This window comes from Miniopterus natalensis, chromosome 4 (assembly GCF_054644295.1).
Source record: "Miniopterus natalensis isolate mMinNat1 chromosome 4, mMinNat1.hap1, whole genome shotgun sequence".
NCBI classification, from domain to species: domain Eukaryota; kingdom Metazoa; phylum Chordata; class Mammalia; order Chiroptera; family Miniopteridae; genus Miniopterus; species Miniopterus natalensis.
Genome location: NC_142084.1, coordinates 62,040,299 through 62,060,798, shown reverse-complemented (window position 1 = coordinate 62,060,798; position 20,500 = coordinate 62,040,299). Strand labels below are relative to the sequence as shown.

The window sequence follows — 20,500 nt, the reverse complement described above, 5'->3', positions numbered from 1 at the left end:
TGTAGTTAGTTCTCTCGACATCAGTGTCCCCGCCTTAGAGCCTGTGTTCAAATTATGACTGCCCACCTGGTTGTGTGACCTTCCACAATTACACTTCACCTCTCTGTGCTTCCCTCTTCTATCTGTAAAGCATCTACTGCCCTTAGGGCTGACATCTGTGGGTTCATGTGTGTAAACCCTGAGATAAGGGCTGTTGAGTCAACACATGTCAAAATCTTAGAAATTTTGGCCTCAGCCAGGGGAACCTGGCAGGGAGGTCCTGAGCTGCTGCAGCTGCCCTGTGCCCTTGGCTCCATGGCACTCACTGATCCATCCAGGCTGACCCCTGGGGAGACTGCAGGGGCTGGAGGACCTGGGGTTGCAGGGGTCTCAGGTGCTGGACAGGGGTCTGAGCCCAGGGGTTTTGGTGGCTGGGCACAGGGGGGCTGCAGGGGCAGTGAGGGCCCTGGTGCCCCTTTATCAGCAGACATCTCTGTGGCAATCCTCTCCCTGAAGTGTCTGGGTTCTTAGAGGGACCCCAGAAGTTCAGTGTGGGACCCAGGGCTGGGCCCTTCAGCAGAGGCTTTGGGCATCTCCTGGGGGACTATGGACACTCCCCTTGCTCTCTGCAAAAAGTCATTGTTTGCTCCTCAGATAAACAAGCATGATGCAGCCAAACCAACAAAAGTGCCCTAGCTGGTTTGGTTCAGTGATTAGAGCTTCGGCGCATGGACTGAAGGGTCCCAGGTTGGATTCCGGCCAAGGGTATGTACCTCCATCGCAGGTTCCATGTCTGGCCTGAGGCAACCAATCAATGTGTCTCTCTCACATCAATGTCTCCCTCTCCCTCCCCCCTCCCCCTCCCCCTCCCTCTCTGTCTCCCTCTGGAAAAAAAATATCCGGTGAGGATTAAAAAAAGAAAACAACAAAAGTAACAATCTTAGCCGGTTAACTGGGGTCAGGAGCCTCTCTTGCTCACAGTTCGCCATAAATCCCCATTGCTCCCTCAACAAAGGTGTCCTCCAGGCCCCCATTCTCTGCCCTGGGCACACTGACCTTCTCCTTGCTCTGCTTTATGGCCTTTGCTTTGGCTGTGCCCTCTGCCTGATATTCTCTACCTGGTTCCTTCACTGCCCTCCTTCCAGCATGGCTGGCGGGTCACCTACTCAGTGTCCCAACCCAAGATCCCATGTAATTCCCAACCTGCCCGAATTTGGCTAGCCTCAACACCCCCACCCCAAACCCCCTCTCCATCTACACACACACCCATAGTATCCTCAGAAATTCAGGCAAGCTTCTAACTCCCCTGCTGTCCCCAGGAAGGTGGCGAGGCATTGGGTCCTCTATGCCTTGTGATTTAGATTTAGAACTCTTTCCCTGCTTGTCCTTTTTCTTGATGGCGACAGTTGTCCAGCGGCTGGCCACACAGTTTTGACCCGTGGTGAAGTTGCACTGGCATCGTGGGTCCCACATATCTATAAGTGAGCGCTAGACTGTGCTGCTGGATACAGCAGCCACCTATCACGTGGGGCTATTTCAAAAGAAATTACATTAATAAAAATAAACTAAGTTTAAAATTCTGCTCCTTAGCCTCACTGGCCACATTTCCCTGCTCAGGAGCCCGTGTGGGTGATGTGTTGGGCCGTGATGGAGGGATCATTGACCCACAGTGCCTGCCACAGTGCAGCATGGTGTGCTCCCGGAGGTCATAGGGATCAAGACCGCCTGGCCTCTCCATTAGAAAATATGATTTTTTTCTCTCCCTTTACAACTAACAAGTGATCTGGGGGGTTATCTATAATTTCAGGAGTGTGCATTTATTGAGCACCAATTGTATGCAGGCACCGTGCAGAACACAGGAAGAGAATGACTTCAGCCTCCTGGTTGGGTATCGCAGGTATGGGTCGGTCTGTTTGTCCACTCAGGGTGTTGGGCTCCCAGGATTATAAAACCCAACAGGTAGGTCTGGAAGGTTCTCCTTAGCCTCTGGGTCACAGCTGAAGTCACCTGCCCCCCTGACTACAGGATTCAATTCAGGACAGCCACCCCCACAACCTCCCACGCCCTGGCCTTTCTCAGAGGCCCTGTCTGCGCACCTCACGGTGGGAGCTCCACACCAGGAGCCAGATCAGACACCCCCCTTGCCTGTTTGCCGGTCTCCATGCTGGTCCCCGAGCTCTGCGAGGGCAGGGACCCCGCCCCACCACCGCCCTGGACATTGTGCGCTCACTTCCCTAAACCTGTTTGCACCAGGCCTAGGTGTCCATTGTCCTTCGTCAGGGTGGCCGCTGAAGGCCCTGGCTCCCTGCCTCCGGAGCCCTGCTTTCTACGCTTCCATGTAGCCAGCCCGCTCCTGGGAGCGTAGCGCGTGTGGAAGGTCCTGGCCCGCAGTGCGCACTCAGTGAGTGTTGGACACACAAGCTACGGGCCCAGTAAGAGGTCAGAGAAGGCGGCGCGGGCTCAGCGACGCCGGCCTCTTGCCTCAGATGGGGGGTCACTCAGCAGCAACTCCTCCTCCTCGGGAGGACGGGGTTGGCTGAGACCGCTCCCCCGCGAGGGGACTGTTTCAACAGCCCGCGTGGCGGGGCAAAACAGCGACGAAATTTTGCAGCGCTATCCTTACGGAAAAGGTAGTAGCACACCACCCCGAAGTTGCAATATAGCGCACGAGGCTCACCCCTCCCCGGTTACGGCACACGGGGATTTAAAGGCAATAAAGAACTTACTTTTACATTTAGAGTGACATAGTTTATGCTTCCATTTGGCCTGGCCTTCTACAGCGCCACCTCAAAAAATATCTTCCACCGTCGCGCTTACCTAAGGTCTCTTTGGTTAAGCCTCAAATATTGATTAATTTTACCTCCCAAGCACGTCTCAGCAGCAGCGGGGCATTGTGGGGCAGTATACAAAAGACCTGGCTGACCCAGCCCCGCCCCTCGGCGCGGCTAGGCCAGAGGGCGGGGCCGCCGCGGGTAGACAGCCGGCATCCCTACGTTCCTCGCGGGCGTAGAAGGTCCGCTCTTGCCGGCGCTGAGACTCGCTGGCGTCAGCAGGGCCGCGGAGGCGGAAGATGGCGGCGGCGGCCCTGGGTCCGTGAGGAGCGCGGCGGCGGAGAGGACGGCCGATGGCGGCCGGGAGGCGCCGTCGGGGACCCGCGGGCCGTTAAGGCGCGACGCTGGGCGGCATGTCGGAGCACGCGGCGCCCGGAGCTCCGGGGCCCGGGCCTAACGGCGGCGGCCCTGCTCCCGCGCGCGGGCCCCGCACCCCCAACCTAAACCCCAACCCGCTCATCAACGTGCGCGACCGGCTCTTCCACGCGCTCTTCTTCAAGATGGCAGTCACCTACTCGCGTCTCTTCCCTCCTGCCTTTCGCCGTCTCTTCGAGTTCTTCGTGTTGCTCAAGGTGACCGCGGCCCCGACCCCCCGACTCTTGACCTCAACAGCCGGATCCACACCCCCTAGACTTGCGACCTCTGACCCCGAACCCACCCAGGACAGCCAACCCCCTTCACTTGGAGGTCTAGACCGGGTCTGATCCGTAGGGTACCATCCCCTTTAGGCAGCCGCCCTAACTTCTGATCCCCCCTATTTGACACTTCACCCTCAGAAGGCCCGAATCTCACCCTATGGGTGGCCCCTGGTCCCGATTCCAGGAACTCCCAGGCCGCACCCACTCTTGGCCTCACCCTTTTACTGATGACCCACTTCCCTGAAGCCTGGAGCCTCGTTCTGACCTGCCTGGGACCTCCTTCTAGCCCTGTGTCCCCTACCATGCTACTTGGGGTCATCAACCTTGGGAGGACACCCCCCCCCAATCCTGTCCTCTCTTGCCTGTCCTGGCCCAGGTCCCCAATCCTGGGCTTCCTCAAACTGGGAAAGATTCCAGAGCACCCTGCTCCCCTTAGGATACACCTGGGACCACCCACCTGCACTGGAAATATGCTCCCCCTTCCATCTCTTCCTTCTGAATCCCCTTTTCTTGGGGCTATTCCCCTCCTTTGGACCCTCTACCAGCCCCCCCAACCCAACTCTTCCTCCTCTGAGCCTTACAGGGGAATGTGATCTAGCTGAGGTCACCTCCCAGGGTTAATGATAACGTCACAGCCATCGATGCTACTCATGTCTTAACAAGATGCTGCACACAAAACTCCTTCCCATCTTCCCTCAGGTGGCATAGAGGTTTCAACCATGAGTGCATCTCAGGAAGAACCTACATTGATCTAGTTTCCTCTAAGAAGGGGGCTGGCTCGCTCAAGTGTGGGCCCAGAGCTCACTGGGCACTAGGGTTCTGGGTTTCTGGGTGGAGCGGAGGGGTGGTCCCAGTTGTTGCCTGACCTGGCTGAGGACAGGGAGAAACAGGCATTTAGTTTCCCATCGGAGTACTGCCAGGGAGGGGCTGGGGGTGCTGACATTGTGAAGCCAGCTTTGGGTTTGCTTGAGGGCTAATGCTGGATGTGGAGGCACTTGGGTTGCTGGCCAGCCCCAGGGCCTGGAGAGCAGCGGGGCTGGGGGCTGAGCATAGAGGCTTCGGAGTTAGCTACCTGCTTCCCACCACAGCTTTGGGTCCCAGGCCCTGCCTCTTGCACTTCACAACTCCCATCACCAGCCCAGTGGTCCCCAGAAGAGTGGCTGGGGTGCAGGCTGGCCTGTGGAGGCTCCTTTGACCTTCCACACTGCCTCACCCAGCCCTCTCCTCACCTAACAGAGGCCCCAGGTACTCTTGTTTTTAGCATCTGTTTGTTGAGACCTGAATGCCCAGGTGCTATGAGGTCTGTCTGCTGAGATCTTACTGATGCCCTAACCTCCATCCTCCTGTGGCACTTTTGTCTGCAAGCAAGGAAGTGGTTCACATTGGCCCAAGAGAGCTCTTGGAGCTCATGCAACTGAGGAGTCTGGGATGGGCTCCTGCAGCTTCAGGCATGGCTGGATCCAGGCATGCTATGGTGTGCTCAGACATAGCGCCTCTCCCCATCCCTCTCAGGTCACAGCCACCATTGCCAGACCAGGAGTAGGTGCCTTAATAACCCAGCCTTTGCCTAGTCTGCAGAGCAGACTCCAGAGGGGAGGCCAAGTGGTCCACAGCTGGCATTGATACTTCCCTATGGGGTTCTGGAGGCCTTACTGGTGGCTTTGTAGCCATGGGCAACTCAACAACCCCCTGAGCATCAGTATCCCTGTCAGAAGGCAAGGAGGGACTTTGTGCTCTGGTGTCTGTGACCCAGGTTTTTCCAAGCTGTGATTCTGGACCACACAGTCAGCTGGTCCCAGAGAGTAGTAATTTGGTGTGGGAGCATGTGTTTGGTGGGGGTGGTTAGAGGCTGTGCTGGCCCAGCTGAAGGATCACCCCATTTTTTGGCTGAATAGCCATTAAGGTTCCCTGACACCTATCTTTTCCCAAGGAGGCAGGCACCACATTGGGCCAGCTGGGCCCTTTCCCCAAAGGTGGGCAGTGGGCAGGGTATATGGGGGTGATGCCCATGGCTTCAAGGATGGGAGGGTGACACTTGGCCATCTGAGGCCCTATGAGAAGCAAGATTGTCAGTGAGGTGAGCTCTTGGGGGAAGGGTGTTCTAAATAGATACAAATGGAGGGTCCTTTTGATGCACTTACTTTGAGCCAGGCAGGCAGAAGGTGCTGTTAGTGACCTAGGCAGAGACCCCCTCGGCACTTTTAACATCAGGCTGCTTGTTCTTTGGGGGGCCATCCTGATCACTGGGGTGCTGAGCAGCATCCCCTGGCACCACCCCCTGGGCACAGGAGCATCCAGATGAAACCCCTGCTGTCCTCATTTTAGTGATGGAGAAAGTACCGCAGAGAGAGCTGGCGCTGCCAGAGTGTGCCTGGTGGGCGAGAGAGGCTGTTTTTAGCTGGTGAGGTCAGGGGCACTCTGAGGACAAGGCAGAATGTGAGGTGGCTGGGTAGGCCTCTTGGGGACAGTAGGGGCCCAGCAGGTGGCCCAGGGGTGGTGGCATCTGGGCTGGGCCTCCTAGGATGGGAGCAGTTAGTTGATGGTCTCTCCCAGGGTGGGGGTTCCACATGCGCAAAGGAGTGCCTCATCCTAACTCTCACAGAGCAAGGTTGTCAGGGCCTTGGACCAGTGACACCCCCAGGATCCATGTTGCCAGGAGAGGCCAGGGTGGGTTTAGGGCTTAGGGGACCTCAGAGCCCTGGGGATCCTCTCCCTCATCCACAAAACTCAGGCCTCACTTTTGGGGTTGGGGCCTCCTGCCCCCAGGCCCTGTTTGTGCTCTTCGTCCTAGCCTATATCCACATCGTCTTCTCCCGATCTCCCATCAACTGCCTGGAGCACGTGCGTGACAAGTGGCCACGAGAGGGCGTCCTACGCGTGGAGGTACAGCAGAACTCGAGTCGTGCACCCGTCTTCCTGCAGTTTTGTGACAGTGGTCGCAGCAGTTTCCCTAGCCTGGCTGCTGAGCCTGGTGGTCTGGAGCTGGAGGAGGAGGAGGAGGAGCTAACTATGGAGATGTTTGGGAACCACTCTATCCAGGTAAGCTGGTCGAGCTGCTGGGGAAGCTCTGGACCTTGCAGGGCCTGGCACTCATGTGGCCTTGGGGTGGGATAGGGGTGCTGTGCGAGGCAGACTGTTACCTTAAAGGGACTGGCCTCGTTCTCGGGGTGCTGAGGAGGCCCAAGGAGGGTCTGGGCTGAGAGCTCTAGCAGTCCTGGCCATCCCAGATGACACAGCTGCCCGCAGGGGTAGGTGTGTGGAGCCCACAGTCTGCAGGGAAGGACATGCTTGTACCGTCAGAAGGCAGAGTTCCGTGGGTGAAGGGGTCGGTGTGGGTAGGGTGTTGTATAGACCTCACCCAGGTGGCCCCATCCCCAACTTCAGGGCACAGACACTGACCTGGAGATGGCCATGATCTTGGTGTTGGGTGAGGGGTCTTTAATGGGACACTGGTCAGAGGCCCTTCAGTCCCAGAGATGGAGGACATTCTGACAGAGGCTGGAGGTCACAGTGGATGGGTACAGCACTCCTCCTTCCAGGTGGCAGGAGAGGGGAGGGTCTCTGTGCCAGGCCTCTGGTGCCAAGGGCCCACTGACACCCCACCTCCTGGTGACCCACAGTTTGAGCTGGACATTGAGCCTAAGGTATTGAAGCCACCCACTGGCCCCGAGGCCCTGAATGATAGCCAGGAGTTCCCCTTCCCCGAGACACCCTCGAAAGGTACGTGTTGCCAAGGTATCAGGTGGAGTCACCCTCCTGAATGGGGAGAATGGCCACTCCTAGCCTCCATTTCCCCATCTGTCAGCATGTGAGACTGATGGAGGTGCTCTGGGCCCCTCCCTCTCTGGGCCCCTCCTCTGAAGGTGGGAGTAGGGTTGGCTGGGGCTCTGCAGGCTGACAGGCCATTCCCACCCAGTGTGGCCACAGGACGAGTACATTGTGGAGTACTCGCTGGAGTACGGCTTCCTGCGCCTGTCACAGGCCACGAGACAGCGGCTCAGCATCCCAGTCATGGTTGTCACCCTGGGTGAGTCACCTGGGAGATGGCCAGGGTAGGGGTTGACTCAGAAGCTCTTAAGACCGAGGTCCGGGGGCCATCCCTGCTCCAGCTGCAGAAAGCTCTCCCCAACCCCCTGTCTCATTGGACTGTCCCCCAGGTCTGACAGTCACAGCACTGCCTGGGTGGGGTGGATGAGGGCTGATGGAAGCCTTACCAGGTGCACCCCAATTGGTGTGCCACTTGCAGACCCCACACGGGACCAGTGCTTCGGGGACCGTTTCAGCCGCCTGCTGCTGGCTGAGTTCCTGGGCTACGATGACATCCTCATGTCCAGCGTGAAGGGCCTGGCCGAGAACGAAGAGAACAAGGGTGCAATTGGGACCAGGGCTAGGGAGGGTGGGGGTTGCAGTGGCGGGATGGAAGGCAGGCAGTGGTGCTCACGGCCTCCCTGTACAGGCTTCCTGCGGAACGTGGTGTCAGGTGAGCACTACAGATTTGTGAGCATGTGGATGGCCCGAGCATCCTATCTGGCTGCCTTTGTCATCATGGTCATCTTTGTGAGTGTCCTGAGACTGGGGCTGGGGCAGAGGGTATTGGGGCAGGTGGCCCTTCCCTAGCCTCACCCTCCTTCCCTTGCAGACCCTGAGTGTGTCCATGCTGCTCCGATACTCCCATCACCAAATCTTTGTCTTCATTGGTGAGTCTGCCCTCCAGGTGGCGGGAGGAATAGTGGGGTCAGCCCTAGGCCCCCATGGCCCCCATGGCTCCCTGCCTACCCCACCCCCCGAGGGGCGCCTCACCCGGTCTGCCCGCCCTCCACCCTCTGCCCGCAGTGGACCTGCTGCAGATGCTGGAGATGAACATGGCCATCGCCTTCCCTGCAGCACCCCTCCTGACCGTCATCCTGGCCCTCGTGGGTGAGGACCTCTCTGCCCATCCTTCTGCCTCCCCACCCAGCCCCCCACACCCACCTCCCCTCTGTCCCTGGCCTTCCCACCATGCCCACCGCAACCCACGGCCTCCTGCAGGGATGGAGGCTATCATGTCAGAGTTCTTCAATGACACCACCACCGCCTTCTACATCATCCTCATCGTGTGGCTGGCTGACCAGTATGATGCCATTTGCTGCCACACTAACACCAGCAAGAGACACTGGCTGCGGTGAGTGCCATGGGGGTCCAGGTGGGGTTGGGGTGGGGTATGGACTGGCGGCACCTCACTGTGCCCCCTGCAGGTTCTTCTACCTGTACCACTTCGCCTTCTATGCCTACCACTACCGCTTCAATGGGCAGTATAGCAGTCTGGCCCTAGTCACCTCCTGGCTCTTCATCCAGGTGAGGGGTCCTGCCTGCTCCCCAAGGTCCAGCCTGTGGGTGGTCTGGCCCTGTACTGGGCCTGATGCATGCCCACCCTGCCTCCAGCATTCCATGATCTACTTCTTCCACCACTATGAGCTGCCTGCCATCCTGCAGCAGATCCGCATCCAGGAGATGCTGCTACAGACACCGCCACTGGGCCCTGGCACCCCCACGGCGCTGCCAGATGACCTCAACAACAATGGGGGTGCCCCGGCCGCTGCTCCTGACCCTGCTAGCCAGCCCCCCACCCTGGACCCTGGCTCACTGGGGGCTGGTGGTGTCCCCAGTCCAGTGGCTGAAGCGCCCAGCTCTTTGGTGGCTGCAGCAGCCTCAGTGGCTGCAGCGGCCAGTAGTGATCTGGGCTGGATGGCAGAGACAGCTGCCATCATCACAGATGCCTCTTTCCTATCTGGCCTGAGCGCCTCTCTCCTGGAACGAAGGGCAGCCAGCCCCCTGAGCCCAGGTGGGGGTTTCCCTCAGGGCCTCCAAGTCCCCCAGGACAGTGTCCCCCCAAGCGACTCCCCAGCACCTGACACACACCTCCTGGCCACCGGGGTGAGTGGGCCCAGCCCTGAGTCCCCAGCCCCAGCAGATGAGCCCTTGGAGATCGGCTCCTAAGTCCTAGGCAACTGAGTGCCTCTGTCCTTGGCTGTCTAGGCCAGCTCGGTGTGACCTGACTGGTGTCCTTGGGGCTCAGGGAGGCTATCCCCAGTGTCCCTGGGTCTGCCCAGTTGGCTTTGTGTCAGGGTCCATCTGGTTTGCCCAGGGATGGGCTCCTCTCCCCAGGTGTGGGGCCTGCCCACAGCGTGTCCCTGCCACATTTGTGGTGGGCCCCCTCAGCCAGCGAATCAAGGCAGGTTGGGGCAGGAAAGGGGGTAGGGTCTCCGTGGAAGGTTCTGGAAAGGGTTGGTGTAATGTCTGGAGCAAGCTGTATCTAGGGACAGAGTCTAGCAAGTCTCTGAGCCAGGTGAACACTAGTGGGGGCCTCCCTCACTGTCCTGGCCACTCAGCTGGTGCTCCGTTGTGCGCAGTGCCTTTTCCACAGCCCCTGCCCCCGTATGTGTGTGCCAGGGCTGGGGTATTGGCACAGAAACACGGCGTGCGGGCGCCAACTCTCAAAGACAGCAACCAGGCGCTAGGGTCCAGCCTTGCTCCTGCCAGAGAGAGCCAGCGGCCCAACTAGGTCACTCGGTGAGGACTGCACAGCGCTCATTCCATTCTATTTAATTGCAGTGTACAAATTGTGTTTGTATATAGAATAAACTGTCTGTTGACAGCACCCAGCCAGTGTCTGCATGCTCCAGGTGCTGGGATTAACTCCTGCAGGGTCCACCCTCATGCAAAACCAAGTGGGCTGGGTGTGGTGGGGCATGGCCACCTCCCACAGACAAAGCAGGTGGAGACCTCACTAGGAGGCCCCCTGCTGCTCCCCTGTAGGCCTGGAGCAGGCACAGTAACAGTTCCACCTGGGAGCTGGGCCATGAGCTCCCCACGCCGCACCAGTGCCTGGTGGAGCCTTGTAGACGCACCTGCGATGTGCTGTTCCAGTTCCTCCAGCTCACCTGGGTGTGGGGCGCCTGTGGGTAGTGCTGTGGGTAGCCGGCCATTGGAGCAGAGCCCAATGGGACCCTCGAGTGATCTGGCCCCTTCCATATCTGTCCACTACTGATGCAGCAGTGGCCAAGGTTGACTCCAGGAGACAGCACACGTGACACTCCCTTACCATGGCCTGATGCACCTGTGTCCAGTCACCCTGGCCTGAGGGGGCAGTTGGTATGTCTTGCTGCTGCTTCTCCAGACCCCTGGGGACAGAGGATGGATGGGCTGGGAACAGGTGGCCCCTCTCTGGTCTCTGGGGTCAGGTTCCTTGAGGAGGCTGTGGGTGGTGGGAGGCATAGACTTGACTAGTTTGGGTCTGGAGTGGGAGGTGTGAAATGGCAGGCCTGAAGGCAAGTATGAGAGCTGGTGGGGTGGGAGTGACCCTGGAGCCCCTTACCTTAGCTCAGGTTCCTTCTCCCTGTCCAGCGGCTCCGTGTTGAGGGCACTGTGGATTCTCTGTGAGCGAGACTGAGGCTGGGTTGGGTGAGGTTGGGAGGCTGACCATGCTTGCCCGCCCTGTGCCATCTCTTCACTTGGCTCGTGTGTAGCCAGTACTGCAGCCTGTGCCCTTCTGGATACATGGCAGCACTAGGAGGTAGAAAATGTGCTTCCCCAGAGAACTGAGTAAGGCACTACCCACGCCCACACAGAGCAGCACAGAGACCTGATAAGTGGTAGATACCCATCTGCGGGGTCTGCAGAGGGTGGAACACGGGCACAAGCCCTTCATGGTAATGGCAGACCCTTGGGGATCCCTGGCCTGGGGGACACAGGTTGGGCCAGAGGTGGACCTGGGGCAGTGCAATTGGATTGGGAGGCTAGGGCTCCGTGTTCTGGAGGAAGGTTTCAAGGAGGAGAGGGCACTGGAGTTGGGGTTATGGGATGAAGAGTGTATGAAAGCAGACCGACACACATTTTGCTTATGAACAGGGGATTAGCCACCTCAGTCAAGGCCCACTCAGGCTCAGGGCCCCCACCTACCCCCACCCTATATCCCAGGCCCTGTCCCAGCTCTGTGACAGCGAATACCCGCTTCCCACAAGGTACCATCTTGTACCACTTGTCATGCAGCAGGTCAATGAAGCCAGAGGACTTGTAGTGGCTGATGAACTTAGGTTGGAGGTGAGCGGCGAATTCTGAGGGAGTCCAATGCCATAACCTGGTGAAGGCTAGGAATTGGGTTGGGACCAGGCTGGACACAGCCCAGGAGAGCTGTGCCCACCTTGAGCCCCCAGTGGCTCCCTGCTGCTCCAGGATCACTGGTCTCAGAGGCCCCTCACCCTCAATGGCAAAGGGCTTGCCCACAATCAGCAGTTTGCAGTCGGCATCGATGGAGACCTCAGTCCAGAAGCGACTTGTCCATGATGAAGGCATTGAGCTTGGGGGGGTCGCTCCTGCAGGGATGTGGAGGAGGTGAACACCTGCCCAGGTGCACCACCCCGCCACTCCCCTCTTTATGCCCTGGTCTCACGTAAGCATCACGACACCATGGGGTGTGGTGGGTGCACTGTGTCGCCTCATGTGCACGTACATCTCGAGGAAGCTCTTCTTGATGCAGGCGTCTGCGCTGCTCTCCCACACAGTGCCAAAGCGGAAGCCCTGGGACGGGTGGTGCAGCTGTGGGCAGGTGACCAGTCTGTACCACACCACCCCTGTGCCCTCACCTGGCTCCCCACCTAACTCTGCTCTGGCTCCCAACCCAGGCCCAAGGCTCTTAACCACTGTCTCCCCTCCTGGCTGACATGGGGCAAGTTCATTCTCTGTGGAGGGCTATCCCAGGCACTGTGAGTGTAGGGCAGCATCCCTGGCACCAGCCTCACAATGCCAGGAGCACCCCCAGTGTGATAACCACAGTGTCCCCTCTGGACAGAATTGCCCAGTTGAAAAGCACAAAGTATCCGAAGTCCATCACAGACTTGGCCCTGAACTCCAGACCTCTGCCTCCTCCTACCGCCTCCATGGCTCCTTGTTCTCCCTCCTTTCATCTCACATCCTGTCCTGCAAATCCTGTGGGGTCCACTTTGCCTTACAAACACCCATAAACTTGCCCTGGCCAGTTTTCTCAGTGGTTAGAGCGTTGGCCCGTGGACTGAAGGGTCCCAGGTTCAATTCTGGCCAAGGGCATGTACCTCGGTTGCAGGCTCGATCCCTGGCCCTGGTCAGGGCTCCTGCAGGAGGCAGCCAATCAGTGTCTCTCTCACATCGATGTTTCTCTCTCCCTTCCACTTTCTCTCACACACACACACACACACACAAAAAGCAATGGAAAAAATATCCTCTGGTGAGGAATGACAACACCACAACCAGCCTACTGCCTACCCCTTTCATAGCCCCCATCCAGGCCCCACTGTGTCCCCCACCATCCCTCCTGGACCAGTGCAGTTTCCTCACCCTGCTCTCTATGCACTGCCCATGGTCTGTGCAAACTCCTCCTGAATGTGTGGCTGTTCCCCATGGGGCTATAGCACCACCAAAAGCCACACCAGCTGGATTGAGCCTCTAGAACAGTGCCACCTAGAACTTTCCAATGATGAAAACTCTATATCTGTGCTGTTCTCTGTGGCTGTTGAGCACTCACATTTAATTTCTAAAGTGGCTATACCTAGTGAGTGGCTAGTGCGTCAGACAGCACAGCATCTGGGTTTTTAAAAAATAAATCTTTGTTGATTTCAGAGAGAGGAAGGGAGAGAGAGAGAGAGAGAGAGAGAGAGAAACATCGATGATGAGTCATTGTTCAGCTACCTCCTGCAAGCCCCTGACTGGGGATCGAGCCCTCAACCCCGGCATGTGCCCTGACTGGGAATCCAACTGTGATCTGGGTCCTAGTCCAATGCTCAACCGCTGAGCCATGCCCGGCTGGGCAGCATCTACGTTTGATTACTGATTTACAAAAGGGGTGTGTGTGGCAGAACAAGCTGAACACCCCTCAGGGGTCACAATAAGCCAGATTCAAACAGTGGGAGATGGTATGGGGCACCCCCCCAAAAAAAACCCCAACAGTTTCTTCAACAAACACTAGAAAACAAAAGAGATGAGAAGGAACTCAGAGCTGAGAACCCAGAGGTTTCTAACATCTGCAATGTGTGAGTCAAACCAACTGAAACATTTAAAAAAGACAACTGGGAAAAGGGGTCCGATATTTGTTAAAGTTCCAAGTATTTATGGTGAAATGACACAAGGTCTGGGATTTGTGTGGCAATAACCCAGCAGCTAAGGTTAGTGATAGATGAAAGCGGCTGGCAGTTGATTTTGAGCCAGACAATGGGTTCATTCATGTTCTTTGCTCCCCACTCAAGGATATTAAAAAAATTTTTATTAAAAAGAAAAATAAGTAGCCCTGGCCGGTGTGGCTTGGTTGAGAGTCATCCTGTGCACCAAAATATCGCCAGTTCGATTCCCAGTCAGGGCACATGCCCAGGTTATGGGTTTGGTCCCTGGTTGGGGTGTGTGCAAGAGGCAACTGATCAATGTTTCTTTTTCACATTGATGTTTCTCTCTCCCTAAAATCAAAAGAAAAGAAAAATATGTGTAGACTGGGGCACAACCCTGCTTTCCCTACAGTCCTCCAGGGCTCCCAGAAGTTTAATCTCAGAGGGAACTGCTTTAGAGGCCCAGGGCCTCCTGTGCCCACAGGCCCTGTAGGACCTACATTCTGTATTACCTTCCTGACCTCACCTCCCTCCCTCTGCTCAAGCCTCTTGGATGTTCCTCAAACACCCCAAAAGTACCAGGCAAGGTCCTCCCCAGGGCCTTTGCATGGGGGTTGTGCTCTCACTTTTCTGATGCCTACATAAAAGTCCCTCACCCCCTCCCAGAGGAATTCCTAACCCCATTTGAGAAAATGTCCCAACATTCCTGTGTCCCCACTCTGCCTTATTTTTGTCCCTGGCACTTTATCACTATCTCACATGCCATCTGTTTTGCTTATCTATCTTGATTCTCCACCAGGGATGGAGATCTTCACCTATTTTGTCCCAGCTGGGTCCCCAGTGCCTGGCACACCATAGTGCTCAATAAATAATTGCAAGAGTAGATGGCCACATGTGGTTGGGTCTTGGGACGGGTGGTGGTGAGTGGGCAAACTCCTAGCTCTGGCCCCCAGCCCCCACAGCCAGCCACCTTGGGGTCGTGAATCCCTGACAGCTCCTCGAAAGTCTTGTCCCCAACCATGACAGCAGCCAGGTTGGCCGTGTAGCTAGACAGCACGAGCAGGCAGAAGATGGCCCACAGGTTCATGAACAGACGCCCCGTGGGGCACTTGGGTGTTTTGCTGGACACTGTGCGTCCGAACAGGATGGCATAGCAGAGGTTGAGGGTCGAAGAATAGGAGAAAACGGTGCCGCGGTTCCGGCCACGGGGCGTGAGGCCATAGGGACTGCGCCACTCATAGAGTGTGAGGAAGAGCATGGTGAAGTGCAGGGTGGCAAAAACACCCAACCACGTGGACCAGTGCAGCGGCCACATAAAGGCGCCAAGGGGTGAGGCTGTGTCTCTCGCCTGCACCATGATGCCCAGGCTGGTGGAGAAGAAGGGGCTGCTGAAGTCCACCACCTTTGAGCGGGCTGAGTTGATGCTGAAGCTGGTGACTACCATGTGGGCCCTGCCAGCCAGCAGGTCTCCCACCAAGCCAGTCCAGTGGCCATCCTGCAGAGTGCCATACTGGTCATCGCCCACAATGTACAGCTCAAAGTCAAAGGGTATGTCCTCTGCCAGGCACTCCAGCAGGTCGATGCAGTAACCATAGCAACACTTGCGCAGGGCGTGGGGCACTGAGCCATTGGCCAAGGCAGGAAACAGCACATCCAGGGTGGCTGAGACATTGGTGCCAGGGGCCAGGCACAGCTGTCCTGCCGGGCACTGCCCATCCTTGTCTGGCTCTCTGGCAAACACAAATGGGTGCTCCACCAGGGTCACCACGGGCAGCTTGGACTGGGCCTGGGTGCCCAGCGGGGGTGGGGGCTGCACAGCAGCACCCCCTGGCTCCAACTCCAGCCACCCATCCTGCCAGCTGCCCAGTGTGGCCCAAGCTGGAGTGCCCAGCGGGTCCTGGAGAAGGCTCCACACCCGGAAGTGCCTGGACATGTACACCTGGGAGGAGCTGGTCACCCATACTGGCCCTGTGCGGCCCTGGAAGGATGTGTTGCTCAGGAACCTAGCAGGAGGTGGGGGGCAAGGAGGCATCAGGCAGCGGGAGCACCTAGCAAAGCTCAGACCCTGCTCCCCACCTCTCAGCACATACCAGGAACCACAGTAGATGCTGTTGTGTCCCCCCACACCAGATCTCTTTACCAGTAGGGACCCAAAGTCAATGACTAGCTACCCAGTTTGAATGTCCCGGTAGGGCCCCCTGGCTCTGGAGCACTGTCCACCCTCCAGAGCTCCCCTGGGTTCAGGCAGAGATATATGCCTACTGACCTTTTCTGCTCCTTTCCCTCTCCTTTCCCACTTCTCCCAAAGTGCCAAGTAAACCCCTCACCAGAATCCCTTTCTCAGATAGGGACAAAGCTGCTCTCTCGTGAGGCCACAGTGCCTGGCATACAGCAAGTGCCCTGAAATGTTGCCCCAGGCAGAGGCAGCTCCATGTGGAGGCTGTACACCCTTCCCACAGCAGGGTCTCCACTCATTGTGCCAAGAAGCTGCCTGAGGACCTGGGCTTGACTGGCTTCTGGTCATTGCAGTTGATGGTGGCAGGGAGAAGGGCATGCTCTGGCTGCACATGGGCTGCACTGCCCAGTGCCTGTGCTATCAGCTCCACAGCATCGTGGATAGCAGCCTCCAGTGGGGGTCGAGCCACCTCTCCCAGCGCCAGCAGCCCAGGTGGCAGACCTTCAGTGGGCAGTGCCTCAGCAGGCAGTGGTGTGCCTAGCAGCCAGGGGGCCCAGAGGGCACAGTCTCCAGCACCTGACGGGCACGGGCCATGTCACAGCCAAGGAGCACAGCCACCGGTACCAGGGCTGAGCCCCCCTCCAGGGCCACCAGCAAGGAAAGGTGGGCCTGCAGCCCTGCATCACTGGTGTCTGGCTGGCTTATGTCTAGCACAAACTTTGGGGCCCTGCCAGCCTGGCTTGTCCAGAGGGCCATGAGGCCACCAGGGTCCCGCACCAGGCCATCTTCTTCCCAGGCATGGGCCTGTAGCACGGACACCAGCACCTCAAGCAGCGTCTCCAGGGGGCTGGCCCAGTCCAGCTGTAGGTGGAACGGGTTCTGGGGAGGGGGTGGTCATAGTTAGGGCTGGCAACCACCATATCCTTCCCACCCCTATCTGTAGGTGTTCAATAAACAGAGGTCACTCACTTTGATAACTAGACCCCATGCCTGCCTCCTCCCAGCCTACCTCCGCTCTAAACTCTTCTGTGGTTCCCCACAGGCATCAACACAAAGCCCAGCCTTCCTGGCTTGACATTCAGGGCCTTCTGTTGTGTCTTCTGGCCACCTTGGTAGCATTCCACTTTGAGGATTTTTGCATGTGCCATTTCCAACCTGGAATACCTTTCTCCCTCTAAGCCAGTCAAATCCCACACATTCTTCCAAAGTCAGTCCCAGCCCGGGCAGCATGGCTCAGCAGTGGGGCATCGACCTATGATCTGAGAGATCTTGGTTCGATGCCCAGCAGGACGTGTGCAGAAGGAGGCTGATCAATGACTCTCATCATTGATGTTTCTATCTCTCTCTCCCTTCCTCTCTCTGAAATCAGTAAAATATATTTTTTAAAAAACCCCAAAACTCAGCCCCATTGCCCCCTCCTCTATTTAGACATGCCCATCAACCATGCAGAACTCTGGCTCCCCCTCTGGACTCTCCCAGCCTCAAATCTCTCATTCACTACAGTTCTGACCTCACCCACCCCTCCTGGATGGGAACCCCTCAAGGGCCCAGGACTAAAGCTCCATGATCACAAACTGGTTGATGACTTCATGTTGGGAGCCAAGCCAGAGTGCTTCCTCTAAGACTCCTACACATCACTGCCCCTGAGCCAGGTAAACCAGGGGCTGAGAGGTCCCTTGTGTCAGTGGCATCCAGAAAGTTATCCTGGATTTGCTCAGCCTGTGAAGGAGGGGAGAGCTTTCTCAGGCACCTAAGGTGGGCAGGATGTTGCCTGCATGGAGACAGGGTGCCCAGTGCTGGGGGACAGGCTGGACGCTGCTGCTCAGTCCCTACAAAAGCCGGACAGTTCCGAGTAGGGCCGCAGTTCTTAGAGACAGCAGCAGAGGGCGCCACGGAACTGGATTTGGGTCCTGCATCTCTCCCGTGAGAGGAAGCGGGGATATGGAAAACAGGCCTCAGCAGGGTCAGCTGGGTTGATGAGACTCAGGGCCTCTCAGGGGTCAGGGTCTCTCTTCCCTGAGGAGAAAGAAGGTATGGAGGGGGCTTTAAGGTGGCTTTGGAGGGAGGGAGGCTCCCACCAGACCCACATCCCAGTGTTGGGCCTCTCCCTGCTGGCACAAAAGGGTCCCCAGAGCCCTGCCTGTCACCCTTCTCTCCTCATCTCATTTTTTAAATTTTCATCCCAAATTCAGGGCCTGGGATGGGAATGGGGGTTGAATCTAGAAGAGAAAATAAACTCCAAAGAGGTGGAGAGGGTGAAAAGGAGGATAGAGGGAGGGCTTTAGGGTGAGAGTGGCCTGGGGACCCAAGAAGGGCACCCCACCCCCGGAGAGCAAACAGGGAGCCCCGTTTTCCCTTCCCAGATCTGAGGTCCTGAGGGGTGGGAACCAGGAGGCACCCTCGGACCTAGAAGGGGCCATTTGCAGCGAATGGGATGGGTCCTGGGGCTGAAAGGGTCAGCAGCCTGGTGGTGAGACTCCACCACCAAGGCCCAAGGAAGGGTCTGCACAGGGGTTCCGTGCCCTAAAGGGGGAGTCCTGAGGATTCTGTATTCCAAGGTCCAGAGAAGTCTAGCGGGGTCCCGGAGCAATGGGACCAGGGCTCTAGGTGCCTGAATCCCTGGACTCCTGCCTCTGGTCCCGAGTTCTGGGAGCATCCGGGGTCCAGGGGCCCAGGTCTCGCCAACCCCTGGGCAGCTGTCACCTGGACCACTGGGCATCCCTGGGACTCCTGCATCTGCGGTCCAGAGGTCCGTCAGTTCCCGTGCGTTCCAAGGACCCCGGCATTGGACCCAGGGTTCCCGCACCCCAGGATCGTCCCGGGACCTCTCTGATCTGCGTCCCGGGTCCCCGCGCCTCATGCGTACCGGGCGCCGAGGGGCGCGCGCCTCCAGCCGCCGCAGGCTGAGCACTGGGGTCTCCGTGCGGCCCCCAGGAAACGCAGCCGCAGCAGCTCCGGCCGCGCCTCGGGGAAGGCGAGCAGCGCCGCCAGCGTCTGGCAGAGGCCACGGGCCAGAGAGGCGGGGTCGCGGGCAGAGGTCGCGGTGGCCACCAGCTCCAAGCTCAAGTTGTGCGGTGGCCGTGGCGCCAGTACTGCCCGGGCCAGGGCGATGCAGGTGCGGACGCGGGCAGCAGTTGCGCGGGGCAGGAGGGTGCCCAGGCGCGCCAGGACGCCGCAGGGTTGCGGGTGGCCCCTGGCAGGCATGGGTCCCAGCGCCAGCGCGAGGCCCAGCCACAGCACTCGCACAAAACCCATCCCAAAGTTACCCGGGTACTGTGGGGACAGAACTGCTGGTGCCACGCGCGGGAGGCGGGCCCCCGGCGGGCCCAGGCCACACCTTTTCCCGTCCTCCCTGGCTGGCGCATCCCTCTCTGCCTGGCCCACAGTCCTGAGCCTGCCCTCCCCACCTCCCGGCCAGCAATGAAAGCGACCCACTAAGGAGGAGTGGGACTCACTACCCTGGGCTGACCACAAAGGCTCAAACGGCCATACTGCACGGGGGCTGTAAATAACCGCTGCCTTCCCCCTTCTGTGCCAGGGGAGGAAACTGAGGCTGACACCAGGGAGAGATTTTGGTTAAAAACTGTCCCACATTCACCCCTGTTCCACTCCAACTTTACTCTCCAACCTGGGAATGTGGCCCACTGTTCACTCAGGGAAGCAGGAAGGGTCAGGATTTAATCCCCTGGTCACACAGCAGCACCTCCCACCTCGAGAAAGTGGTATCTATCCATACGAACCCTAGTGCACTCTAACGTTGTGTGCACCCTGGGAAAACTGAGGCAGGTGTGTCTGATGAGAATCTAGAGGATAGAACTCATGGCCTCTAGCTGTGGGCAGGGCAACTTAAACCAGAGAACTCCTCTTCATCCTTCAAGACCCATGCCAAATGTCACTGCATTGAAAAATGTTCCCTGCTTGTCACCCAGAAAGATGCAGACCCTCCTCTCATTTAAGCTCACTCTGCCCACCTTAACTTCATCACATGTTGCCATCTTGTTGCTTGAGTAACTGTTCAGAGATACTTGGTTCCATCACTGTCCACTGCTCCAGAACTTTCTATAGCTCCCTGCCACCTACCAATCCCTAAGTCTGTGTTCTCTGGGCCTCCCAAACCTCAAATGACCTAGGGTCCTTGCAGCCAGCAGCACTCCTCACAGTTCTCATCCTTACTCCCCAGGGTGGGGGTGGGTGGAGGACTGAGAAAATGAGGGTATATTCCAGAACCCTCTAGGTGCAGGGCAGCCTCCCCGCAAGGAACATTAGAGCTCTAGTGAATAAATCTACACTTGGTTGACATTTTCACACACAAAAACACTTCCTTTTGGAGCCAGTATTACAGGGGCAGGAAAAAACCCTGAGATAAATAAAAATGCAAGTGCCAGCCAGCAGTAAGGACTGAAATTTGAGATGACTATAATGAGGGCTGAATTCCAAATGACAAGGAGGTTACCTCATCCAGTCACCTGGCCAAGTATCCCAGGACAGGGAGCATCCCCAAGGGTCCTGGATTCTGGCCTCCTCCCTGCCTGAGGCCACCATCATGCCAGGGAGCACCTCACCTGCCTTGATCCTAGGTTAGGCTGCCAGTTAGTGTCTTCAGGGTTCACTGGGCCTCATCCCACCCTGGTTACAGTCTCTTTAACAGAAGCCTCAGAAATAAGGGCCCATTCTGGGTAGGGGGCACTTTCTCACCCTCATCAAGCACCCAGCAGAAATTCAGGAAGTCAGCAGTCAACAAACATTGACATTTTGTGACTGGTTAATGTC

At 57.7% G+C, this 20,500-nt stretch overlaps 2 protein-coding genes across 2 annotated transcripts; one reads left to right on the top strand and one right to left on the bottom strand.

Moving 5' to 3' along the window:
- The first annotated feature begins 3,148 nt into the window (after positions 1 to 3,148).
- Positions 3,149 to 10,085, top strand: TMEM259 (transmembrane protein 259). The gene is made up of 11 exons (XM_016209699.2): positions 3,149 to 3,382; positions 6,215 to 6,487; positions 7,069 to 7,168; positions 7,365 to 7,475; positions 7,695 to 7,817; positions 7,905 to 8,005; positions 8,088 to 8,145; positions 8,282 to 8,365; positions 8,477 to 8,609; positions 8,683 to 8,782; positions 8,870 to 10,085. Exons 1-11 carry the CDS (start codon positions 3,164 to 3,166, stop codon positions 9,422 to 9,424), a joined length of 1,857 nt encoding a protein of 618 aa, XP_016065185.2. The 5' UTR covers positions 3,149 to 3,163; the 3' UTR covers positions 9,425 to 10,085.
- A 56-nt stretch (positions 10,086 to 10,141) lies between these two features.
- GRIN3B (glutamate ionotropic receptor NMDA type subunit 3B) lies at positions 10,142 to 18,985 on the bottom strand. Its single transcript, XM_087816149.1, is given in 16 exon segments — positions 10,142 to 10,463; positions 10,465 to 10,608; positions 10,803 to 10,861; positions 10,939 to 10,970; positions 10,973 to 11,064; positions 11,066 to 11,100; positions 11,393 to 11,517; positions 11,520 to 11,564; positions 11,686 to 11,747; positions 11,749 to 11,799; positions 11,877 to 12,022; positions 14,525 to 15,562; positions 16,035 to 16,279; positions 16,282 to 16,609; positions 18,597 to 18,655; positions 18,658 to 18,985. Coding segments are annotated over 16 exon segments (3,111 nt in total).
- Positions 18,986 to 20,500: the final 1,515 nt, after the last annotated feature.